This window comes from Schistocerca gregaria, chromosome 2, assembly GCF_023897955.1.
Source record: "Schistocerca gregaria isolate iqSchGreg1 chromosome 2, iqSchGreg1.2, whole genome shotgun sequence".
NCBI classification, from domain to species: domain Eukaryota; kingdom Metazoa; phylum Arthropoda; class Insecta; order Orthoptera; family Acrididae; genus Schistocerca; species Schistocerca gregaria.
The window spans coordinates 757,276,514-757,288,719 of NC_064921.1; the positions used below are offsets into that span (position 1 = coordinate 757,276,514).

General features: G+C 39.3%; 1 protein-coding gene across 3 annotated transcripts in view; it reads right to left on the reverse strand.

Annotated features, from left to right (window-relative positions):
• The window catches only part of LOC126334955 (sialin), a 273,379-nt gene that overhangs the window by 246,435 nt on the left and 14,738 nt on the right, over positions 1–12,206 (reverse strand). The window contains exon 1 of one of the 3 annotated variants that reach the window (XM_049997705.1): positions 5,533–6,014. The exons of the other annotated variants lie outside the window; for them this stretch is intronic. Coding sequence (XP_049853662.1) covers positions 5,533–5,536 — 4 coding nt within the window. The 5' untranslated portion in view covers positions 5,537–6,014. Of the gene's footprint in view, positions 1–5,532; positions 6,015–12,206 lie in introns of those variants that run through there. 3 annotated transcript variants of the gene reach the window in all.

Consider the following 12,206-nt stretch of genomic DNA (forward strand, 5'->3'; position numbering starts at 1 on the left):
GCATTTCATCTTCATCTACATCCTCTTTCATTTCCATAATATTGACTTCAAGTACATCGCCCTTGTATAGACCCGCTATATACTCCTTCCACCTTTCTGCTTTCCCTTCTTTGCTTAGAACTGGGTTTCCATCAGAGCTTTTGATGTTCATACAAGTGGTTCTCTTATCTCCAAAGGTCTCTTTAATTTTCCTGTAGGCAGTATCTATCTTACCCCTAGTGAGATAAGCCTCTACATCCTTACATTTGTCCTCTAGCCATGCCTGCTTAGCCATTTTGCACTTCCTGTCTATCTCATTTTTGAGACGTCTGTATTCCTTTTTGCCTGCTTCATTTACTGCATTTTTATATTTTCTCCTTTCATCAATTAAATTCAATATTTCTTCTGTTACCCAAGGATTTCTACTAGCCCTCGTCTTTTTACCTACTTGATCCTCTGCTGCCTTCACTACTTCATCCATCAAAGCTACCCATTCTTCTTCTACTGTATTTCTTTCCCCCATTCCAGTCAATTGCTCTCTTATGCTCTCCCTGAAACTCTGTACAACCTCTAGTTCTTTTAGTTTATCCAAGTCCCATCTCCTTAAATTCCCACCTTTTTGTAGTTTCTTCAGTTTTAATCTACAGGTCATAACCAATAGATTGTGGTCAGAGTCCACATCTGCCCCTGGAAATAACTTACAATTTAAAACCTGGTTCCTAAATCTCTGTCTTACCATTACATTATCTATCTGAAATCTGTCAGTACCTCCAGGCTTCCTCCATGTATACAGTCTTCTTTTACGATTCTTGAACCAAGTGTCAGCTATGATTAAGTTGTGCTCTGTGCAAAATTCTACCAGGCGGCTTCCTCTTTCACTTCTTTGCCCCAGTCCATATTCATCTACTATGTTTCCTTCTCTCCCTTTTCCTACTACCGAATTCCAGTCACCCATGACTATTGAATAATTTCTTTTATTTGATCATACATTTCTTCAATTTCTTCGTCATCTGCAGAGCTAGTTGGCATATAAATTTGTACTACTGTAGTAGGTGTGGGCTTCGTATCTATCTTGGCCACAATAATGCGTTCACTATGCTGTTTGTAGTAGCTTACCCGCACTCCTATTTTCCTATTCATTATTAAACCTACTCCTGCATTACCCCTATTTGATTATGTGTTTATAACCCTGTATTCACCTGACCAGATGTCTTGTTCCTCCTGCCACCGAACTTCACTAATTCCCACTATATCTAACTTTAACCTATCCATTTCCCTTTTTAAATTTTCTAACCTACCTGCTCGATTAAGGGCTCTGACATTCCACGCTCCGATCCGTAGAACGCCAGTTTTCTTTCTCCTAATAACGACATCCTCTTGAGTAGTCCCCGCCCGGAGATCCGAATGGGGGACTAATTACCTCCGGAATATTTTACCCAAGAGGACGCCATCATCATTTAATCACACAGTAACGCTGCATGCCCTCGGGAAAAATTACGGCCGTAGTTTCCCCTTGCTTTTAGCCGTTCGCAGTACCAGCACAGCAAGACCGTTTTGGTTATTGTTACAAGGCCAGATCAGTCAATCATCTAGACTGTTGCCCCTGCAACTACTGAAAAGGCTGCTGCCCCTCTTCAGGAAACACACGTTTGTCTGGCCTCTCAACAGATACCCCTCCGTTGTGGTTGCACCTACGGTACGGCTATCTGTATCGCTGAGGCACGCAAGCCTCCCCACCAACGGCAAGGTCCATGGTTCATGGGGGGTATTTTGTATGTAGGTTTAGTAAAAAAAAAGCTTTATTGTAAAACTGTACTTATATCAAGCCAGAAGATAGGCAACCCTAAATTCTAAAAATTCAAATATTTACTAATGTGTGTATAATATATGTAGATGCTGGCAATATCGTTCAATCGTCCATGTGTTACAACAGAAGCACCGAAATGTTTTTTCATGTTAGCTGCTACTTTTTGGATGGTGGTGTCACGTAACACCAGTCGGCAGGAAAGTTAGAATGAACACACACACATTGAGCCTAGAAAAAACGCACGTTTGTTCGCACGCAGCTAACTGAATACTGACATAAAAAGCTGATTCGATATCACGTGCTGTGTATTTCCAACAAGGTCATCTGTGCCAACACAAACATTACCACCGATAACAAACACAATTACCCACCACACTACCCTTCTTTTTTATTTTTTGATTTAGGATTCCGTAAAGTCTGGCTCACCCTGCTGGAAAATAACATGTATCAGTGCATTAAGTAAATTATAAATTGTACAAAGAATTTAAAAATTGAGAGTAAAACGAAATCTATATGTTATAGTTTATGACAGCTAATGTACATAGGCCTTAGTATTATGTGTATTGGTTTTGGTATGATGTATATCGAGATACATATTTATTTACTCATCATAAATTATTAATTAAAGAAAAAGGGCAGTAATTAAGAGTTGAGAAAACATTCCTTTTAAGGAATTGCATTTTCGTTATAATTTTGCTTCGCGTTTCTTTGCTTTGAAAGAAGCAAATTAATTGATTATCACATTGAAGCCAAGTTCGGCAGCTGTGTTGTGTTCTATCTTATTTAGTTTTGTGTCCCCTTTACTTTGATAAAAATGTGTTCGCATGCTGCTGTAGTCTTTGGTATTGTCTTAAATACTCTCAGAACTATTCCGATGTTTGATGCCTGATTTAGAAAAAACCTTCAGAATATCCAAATGAGAAGCTGTGTCAATGCTCTTCATCAGCTCTTTCACCTGCAACTTGAAAGCAACTATTTCGTTACTATATTTGGCACTAAATTCAGAGTAATATTTTTCAAGGTAAGATACAGAACTATCATTGGCTTTCCCTTTATCGAAATTAAAGTAAGATGAAATACTATATTGTGACGTGTTCCATTTTACTTATTGTATCGAACTCCTTGAAGCGCTCTAGTTCAGTCTCGATGCAGTCCTCTGTCGGCAGAGATCAGATGCCTTCGCTCAAACAGTATATTTGCTTCAGCACCCGGTCGCCAATCTTCAGGTCCTAGATGATCCTAGCGAAGCTGCAGCAATAACTCGCTTGTTGAACACGAGTGAGCTGTGTAGGCGAAAACTGCATGAACCCTGCGCACTGTTGCCACGTAAACCATCTTGGCGGTGGACGTCTGTTCGCTGGTAGTCGTTTCTTTATGTTGCTACTTGGGCGCAATGAGATTGTGACAACAGCGTATGTTTACATTCAATGGCCGAGGGAAATGCTTCTTCAAGTACGCAGAAGATGACTACATGGGGTAACGGAGACGTCACTTAACCTCTCCTGGTAAACGTTTAATCTTTCTTGTTTCTTTTTTCGGTTGGTTTTTATGCTATCTCTAGGCATGCGTCTTTGGCGGGAGCCTAACTACCACCCTCTCGGTACGGTCCTGCATCACCGCGCACGCACCGTCTTCCGATTCACTGCGTTTACGCAACGATCGAAATTTTGAACTTTCTTTCACATCCTGTGTAACACTTAACCGATATATCGTTATGTATTAAATAGATATCCACTGTTCCTGCACAACGATGGAAATTTTGAACTTTATTCTACAATCTCTGTAACACTTATCGATATATCGCTATGTATTAAATAGGTTACATTCGTTTGTAATCGCTTTATTCGTTTTAAAATGTTGTGTATTTTCCGTCGCACTGAAACAGTGGAGTGTACACAGACGGAAAGAATGTACTCCGTCCGAAAATATCTCCGAAAGCCCAGTCGTAGCTATCGATAACCGTCTCATTCTCAGCCGACAGACGTCACTGGATGCGGATATGGAGAGGAGTGTGGAAAGCACATCACTCACCCTGCCGTTGGCAGCTTACGTGACCGGATCCGCTACTTCTCGGTCCAGTAACTCCTCAATTGGTCTCACAAGGGCTGAGTGCACCTAGTTTGCCAACAGCGCCCAGGAGACCCGGACGGTCACCCAGCCAAGTGTTAGCGAAGCCCGATAGCTCTTGCCTTCGGTGATCTAGCGGGAACTGGTGTTATCAATGCGGCAAGGCCGTTGGCGCAGAGGGGAAAAATGCTGACCATTAATTATCTGACCTAGATTCTGATTTAACGACTCGGTGGTCTAGCAGTAAAGAGCGTGCATGGAAACTGGAAGGTTCGAGATCGAATTTCAGTCGGACCATCGGCTTTTTCGGTCTGCGTTTTAAACTAGCATTCACTTCTCAAAGACGTGGAGGTTCACCACGAAGTACACGTGATTCGGATTCCACGTTAAACTGTAAGCACCACTGCCCTGGTTGGATAACTGGTTTGGGTTAAGAAGACGCAAGTCACCGAAGTGGGTTCCAATTAAGAATTGCACCGGACCACTGAGTCACACGAAATTACTGTGCCTGTTGGTTTTTGTTCATTCACGCTTGTGTCGTTGGTGATTTCTCTAGACAATCATTATTTTTCTGATAGCAGCACCTGTGCTGTTTCGCATTGAGTACGTTTATACGTTCCTCGTTAATGTGCACTATTGAGCTCACTTTGTAGGATGCTAATAGCCTTACCACTTTCCCCATATACTTCATAGTTAGCTTCACACATCCCGTACAGAGAAACAGGCACAAACCATGTATGAATAAATCTCGAAAATAATGTTACAGGTACGAAACTGTTGTCCGCAGCTGAGTGGTAACTGGCAGCATAGCGATAAGACAACTGTGCACAGGGAAAGGTGTTACTAAACTCTTGCTCGGACTATTGTTGCTACGATAGCTGTCCCGTTGACAAGTAGATGTCAGTCACTTTGTTATTCTGATCCAGGAACACTATAGTATTATTTCAGGATAAACCAACACATGGATCGCATGTAATTCTTACTTTTACAGATAAAACAGAATATTGCCACAGTTGCATAATACTCGATTGCAGTATTTTATATGGTATAAATAACTTTTCTTGATTAAACGACACTGAATAAACGGGTTGACAATTATTTGTAATTATAGGGGAATACCTGTTATCCACGAGTTTACTATCGACAAGAATAATTAAAGGGCCAGCCATCCGTTCAACTATTTCCTAAATAGTGATGTTATTTTTACGGGAAAATTAGTTCAATTTTTAATTAGTATGCATTTTCATTTTTGTGTTTTATTTCTCTTAGCTTCTTATTAATGATTTTTGTGCTACAGTACTGGCCCGCATTTTGATTCTTTGTAATTACTTTCGCATTTATCTCCTGTTTCAGATCTAGTTTCACTGATTTTACCCACAAGCGGTTTTTAAAAAAGTACATGCGGTGGGATAAAGCTCGAGCTTCTGAACTATATTCATAGTTAACTTTGGTAATTAATTTCAGTCGTCGATAAGTTTACTCATTGCTTTTGTAACGCAAATACTTCATAAACTCTAGATGTGACAGTCGAGAAGATTTTCCGAAAAGGGATGGCAAGTGATGTATAGTTATGTAAAGGATATACACGTTGCTTCCGATAATAACATCAGTAGTAAAAACTATACTTATCTATTAAACTCTGGAGGATACCACACTGTAAGATATTTATATGTGCTTACCCATTTGGTGTTATTTGTCAAGCATTTCCTGAAGGCATGCAGATCTTGATGATGGAATGCAGCATGCCAAAAGCCAACAGGCGCGCAGCGCACGGAAACAAACTTCGCCAAACACATGCAGTGCTGGTACTACACGCGAGAGTCGAGTGTTCAGTACCGAGAATAAAATCGAAAGAAGTAACACACGGAAGTAACATGCGTTTATATGTTTTTTGAAAATGTCTCACTGACTTATTTGCTCTGGAGGATGGTACGCATTTCAACAATTTACCTATGGTTTTCAGACCAAGTATTCGCGACATTTTACTCATACCAGTCTGTATCGTAACAATGCTTTGAGAAATCGTACGTAGCTCCAGCAGTGAGCCCAGGGTTCTTTATAAGCAATTTTGAAACAAACAAGATCGACAGTGTGTCAAGGCATTCACTGCCTACTGTATTGGTTACTAATACACACACAGTATTGCTTTTATTCGATATGTAATGTTGGCAGTGGTCGAAAACAAAACACCAATGACATTAGTCAAATGCATAAACGATCTTTGGTTGACAATGGAATGAGCAGTGTACTGTCGAACTTTTACTTAATATTTTGGTTAAATCGGAGTTGCAACAGTTTCGTGACTCAACTTCAGTATTAGTCCGAACGAAAGGAATTCCTGTTCCGTTTTCGGCTTTGAGCCAGGACATCATGTGTGACGTCATGAGTTTACGATACGAAGGATGTGAGCGGCCTGTTGATAAATATTAACTCTGATTGTCTTAGTAACTTGCGTAATTCCAAATATATCACAATTTTCGAGGGAGTGTTTAGGCAGGAACCTAAGAACATTGCTTAAATTGCTGTGAGTGAAACGAATGGCGGTCATATTTTATAATCTTCTTTCTGACAAATATTTGTTTTTTTTCTGAATTTGCCACCATTTCTTTTAGGTTTTATTTATTTACCTGTTATCACTCTGTTTCCGCGAGCTATATAGTTCCATTCAAGTTGTCTATTCCACGTTTCGTCATTTCTCGTGAATTTTCGATTACGCGTTTCGTTATTTTTCGTGTATTTTAGATATATCTTGCTTCCGTCTCTTTTGCGGTTTCCTATATTTTACTGTTAATGTCATTTTGAGGATCTTACTTTACATGTTAGTTTCTCTCCATTCAGAAAGCCATTTTCCCGCTTCTATATTTATTATTAATAATTCCCGTGATTACAATTCGGCGGCATGGAAACGTTTACGAGTATTGATCGACATTTTGATATCTCTGTGTATTGCCTCCTTCAGTTCAGCATGACATAACTACTCAAAGGTGACATGTAGAATCATACGCTAGAATTAAACAGGCAATTAACAGCTCTCCTATTTCATATATGAGGAGTATGTGATAGTGTTACTATTGCATTACTTGAAGGGAAGCTTCAGCATTTGTAGTTACTAATCGTTTTTGCCCGTGGCATATACAAGCTGCTGCGCAGGAGATGTCGACACAACAGTCGCGACAATGACTGCTGTGAAAGTTGTTATCGACTGATAGTTGGAATGACACTAGCACCCCAAGCGACGAGAAAGCTAGCCGTAAGATCAATGTTTGTTTTTAATTATATTTGTACTTTATTAAAGAAATAGTTTACATTATTGCGTTAAAATCATTAGTAAATATCAGATAAACGAATGATCGCGAAAGAAATGTAAAAAGAGCCGAATCTCACTGATTCAGTGACTCAAGCTGCAACTTATTCATGAAGAAATACTTGAATACGTCTATAACTGCAGCTAAAGTAATAGAATATAAGTGCAGTCATTCCTGTATGAGAAACATGTATTTCTGCTGCTGTCTGTTCTTATTTGATAGCCGCTTTTCTTGACATATAACAAATTTCTGTGCAGTGTAATGATTCGCATTTCCTATCCTTCACTTGACTTTTCAACGCACGAATATTTTTGTAAATGTAGTTATCTTCGAAAGACGACTGTGTTGAAGATTCTTGCCATTCGCGTCTTCGAGGTGCCAAGAATTGCAGAACTAGTTTCTTGTGTTTAGGGAAACAGTTTTATTGCTTTGACATTTTATTCCCACACCTGTGTGGTTTTCTGCTTATCTACAGTTCTGGTGGCTTATTCGGTACGTTAAATAACGGAAGTACCGTACTGCATTCGATACAAGTTCCCTACATTCCACATTCAGTTACTCTGCTGGAAGTGAAGCGAACAGAGCTTAACGCTGTTGGGTAGATATACAACGTCTTTCGGAAAAAGGTCAGTTCTTCTGCTGTTTAGTAGCGATTTTTTGTTCTTATAGGGAAACGACATTGTTCAGTCAACAAAAGAATCGTAAATAAACTGTCTTGTAATGTGACATTTCACACCTCTCAGATTGCTTAGAAAACTAAAGAAAGACGGATATGCTGTAATTTTTATGCTGTTGTTGATATTTGTTGCACTACGTACTCTCCCTTTGTAAAAACTACGTTACAAATAAACGACTATTCGCACTCATCCGATATCGTATTCAAAAGTATTACTTGCTGACCGCTTGGAGCGCTGCTATCACAGTCTACAACAAAAATGAGCAGAAGTGTCATGGCTTATGTGTTATACTGTGGTGTCCAGATAACTTTCTTCTCGTCCCATGTGAGGTAGGCCTAATACATGCCTACCTTCAGAAGCAATATTCCAAACTCCCATATTATATACATTATCCATTTACGACTTGGAACATATTCTATAGACACTCAGTGCTGTGTGCTTGTAGGCATCGTTTTCAAGCTTCGATGTTAATCACTCAAGAATGAACATGGCAGCGGAGACATTTTCAGCGCAGATTCATAATGAAGACCTGGGTTTATTACTTAGCAAATCAGCAGCCTTTATCTTTTACGTGTAAGCGTGTTAGTCCGTGAGCAGCGTCTATACAACTTGGACAATTTGAACAACCAGTTCACACTGCGGCTAAATTTCTAGGTTTTATTTAGACTATAAGCAGTGGCGGACGAGACTCAATACATTGCCAGATAGTTGACACAATAAAATCCAGAGCGATAAAGTTAAGCGATTTGTTCTTCGTTCAAACCAAAAGTTATTTTTTATTTTTCTATTTTAGATAACTGCAGTGGCAGTACAGACCATGGAAGGTGCATTCGGAATTGGAAGGGAATTGCTAAAAAAGTTCCTAATGGAAGGACTCACAATGAGTGGTTATCCAATTTTAACTAAAGCATCACGCTTCGTTGAGAATACACCCCAACTGTCTTGCAAGAGGATACATTCACTTGCAGCATATCATCCTTGTAATGTTGAAGTACGGTGTAACACCGATGTGAAGTAAGTAGTATAAGGTATACAGGTTTTCATCCTTCAATGCTTTATGTGCACAATGGTTTCTTCACACCTAACACCGTAAATTTCATTCGTTGTACACTTCAGCTCTTCTCGTGATTGAACCGTGTCTGCAGAGAAACTGCAGCAGATTTGTGCGTTCGACTTGATACCATCACTAAATTTCAAAAACGTAAAACACTTGAAATTTAGACTTACCTTTAAATTTGTATTCTACAAATGTGAATTTACGACTTTCTAAATCGTCACATCGTAGCCATTACGTAATGCTTATTTAGCAAGTATTGCTCCTTACATCCGAGCAGCTTCTCTGCTCTCGAAAAATATTAAAAAGTCTGAAGATGTAGCTCTGCACCAGGCTTTGCTATATTGAGAAATATATCTTTAGGAAGATTGTCTCTTTAGAAATAGCTTAACATCTCGAACCTTAGGGTGAACTGATTTTTCTCTCACGTTGAAATTAGTCCCTTACTGAAGTCTGTATTCAAACTGCCCGTACTGTGTAATCCCTAGAACTCCCATAACGCATTCCAGTTTCAGCCTTAAAATCTTGAACGCAGCCTGCTGAACATATGCTGCATTCGTGAGCATGTGTTGTAATGTTGCAAGTACGGAAATAGAGACGTATTTTGTAGAAATCATTAAAAAAAATTTGCGTGTACAATGAAGAAACAGAGGAAAGGCCAACAAGTTCCCAAAAGAGTAAGTTTACCCTGGGTGTCGAACCATTTAATTCAGTAGTTCACAACTTTTTCTTCTAAGGAGCAGCTTATTAAACTAACCAGGGGAAGGCCACGGATTTACTGAAAACTTCGCACAATTTTAGTATTGCATTAGGACAACATAAGGTTGTTACTAAGACATACTACGCAGACGATTTCAGGGAAAATCGCAAGAGAAGTTTCACGCGTTCAGGCTCAGTAAGCAGTGGATTGCTGGATCGGTTACCGCTCGTGTTCTTTTTTTTTAATTTTTTTAACATTAGTCTTGTTGTTTCATACATATTACATTTGAAAGGTAATATCTGAAAAGACACGGTTTTTGTGGGAACGTTTGTTGAATATCCAAAGTTATTTGGCTGTTTGTTAATTTTTATCATCACAACAAAAATTATTATAATTATTAACAAGTAAACGACCACACGCATGAACTTTGCCTGAAAATGTATGTCGAGATTTCCGGAACCCGTTGTACCTGCAACTGAGAGAGGCACCGAGAACTGCTTTAGCACGTGAACGCTTCGATCTGCTGACAGGTTTCAGGAACGAGGGGCAGGCTAGGAAAGCCGAAGTCAAATCATCGATAAACAATGGTGTAAATAACTATTCAGTAATACCGTGAGTTACAATATGAGATGTTGGTAATATACATTAACCGTCGGATTTGCTTTCTACATTACAAGTTGCTGGATGATATTTTTCACACAGACACGGAAAACAAAAGTTAAGACGGCATCTACTACATCGAATGAATGGAATATTCCCACATGCATAAGAAATCTTCAGAGTTTCTTAGGAAAAACAAAGCTCGCTGACACTTCGAAAAATTTCTCTTTCTTCCGACAATTTGCATGCAAACCATGCGTAACGTAACATTTTCCTAAATATTGGTGCCAAAAATTGGCGACTTATAGTTGAATGTATTTTAATAGCATCTTCACGAGGAAAAAATCTCGTTCATTGTCAATCAAATATGAAGTATGAAGCCGCTTGATAAAGTTTCTAAATTGTCTACAGAAATACGAGGATGGTTTGAAAAGTTCTCGGAACGGAATGGAAAAAAGGACTTACACCACTACATTTTTTTTTATTTTTCAATGTAGTCTCCTCGTAGGTTAATGCACTTGGTCCAACGATGTTCCAGTGCCTTGATCCCATTTCAATAATGAGTTTCCTCCAGGCCTGCAAAATAGTTGTTAATTCTGGCTATCAATTCTTCGTTTGAAGTGAATAATCGTCCACCAAGAGAAAATTCACTTCTGGGAAGAGATGGAAGTCTGACGGAGCCATATCAGATGAATAAGGCGGGTGTGGCAACAATTCATACATTAGTTCGTGTAATTTTGCTATGGCGACGGCACATGGGTGCGGGATCGGATTGTCTTGATGGAAGATGACTTTCTTTCTTGCTAAACCAGGCCTTTTTTCGCGTCTCCTTTGTTGCAATAAGTCCAGGAGGTTAACATAGTATTGTCCAGTAATTGTTTGCCCAGTGGGAAGATAATCTACAAACAGAATCCCCTTCGCATCCCAGAACACTGATGCCATGACCATTCGTGACGAAGGAATTGTCTTTGCTTTCTTTGGTGGCGGAGAATGAGCATGTTTCCACTGCTGTTTTGTCTCTGGGGTATATTAGTGCACACGAGTTTCATCTGCGGTCACAAACCGGCCCCAAAAAATCTTGTTCGTTTCTCCTAAAACGGGCCAAACATTGTTCACATAGTCCATTCTCAAGCGTTTTTGATCCAGCGTCAAGATTCGCGGCACCCATCTTGCAGATAATTTTTTTATTTCTAATTCTTCGGTTAAAATGTGATATCCTTTCAGATGACATCTGGCAAGCGTAAGCAATTTCACGCACTTAAATCGGCGATCCTCCATGGCCCTTTTGTGCACTTTTGCAATGATTTATGGAGTAGTGCCACATCTTGGCCGACCACTGCGTGGCTCGTCATCCAAGCTCTCCCAACCAAATTTAAATTCATTTGTCCACTTGGCAACAGTTGAATATGAAGGAGCAGAGTCCCCCAGTGTATTCTGGAAATCGGCATGAATGTCCTTTGCTGTCATACCTTTCTTTACGAAGTACTTAATAATTGCTGGAGTCTCGATTTTTTTCCAGATGCGCAAATCACTACGCGGGAACAACAGCAGAGTTACGTAGCAGCTATAGCTCTGTTCCAAGAGCACTGACGTGTCACATGTTTACAAGCAACAGTTCAATGAATATCACGTGAACAACTCGTTGCGCTAGCGCTGACCTCTCGTGGCGATTTCGAGAACTTTTCGAATCACCCTCGTAAAAGTCTGAAAATATTTGTTGTAGTAAAAAAAGAAAGTAGTAAAGAGCGAAGTAACACTGGAAATTCAACGAAAGTTCGTGCAAATACAAGTGTCTTTTCATCATATTTTCTTGCAAATGTAATATGTACGAAATTATATGATTAGTGTTAAAAAAATTAAATTAAAAAATAACATGGACGGGAATTGATCCAGCGATCCACCGATTACGGAGCTTTTTTCTTTTTTTCGTTTCCGTTTGTTTTTTCTTAGGTTTTTATTTGTTTTTTCTTGTTTTTGTTTAATTTTATTTTTTACTTTTTCTTTATTGTATTTTTGT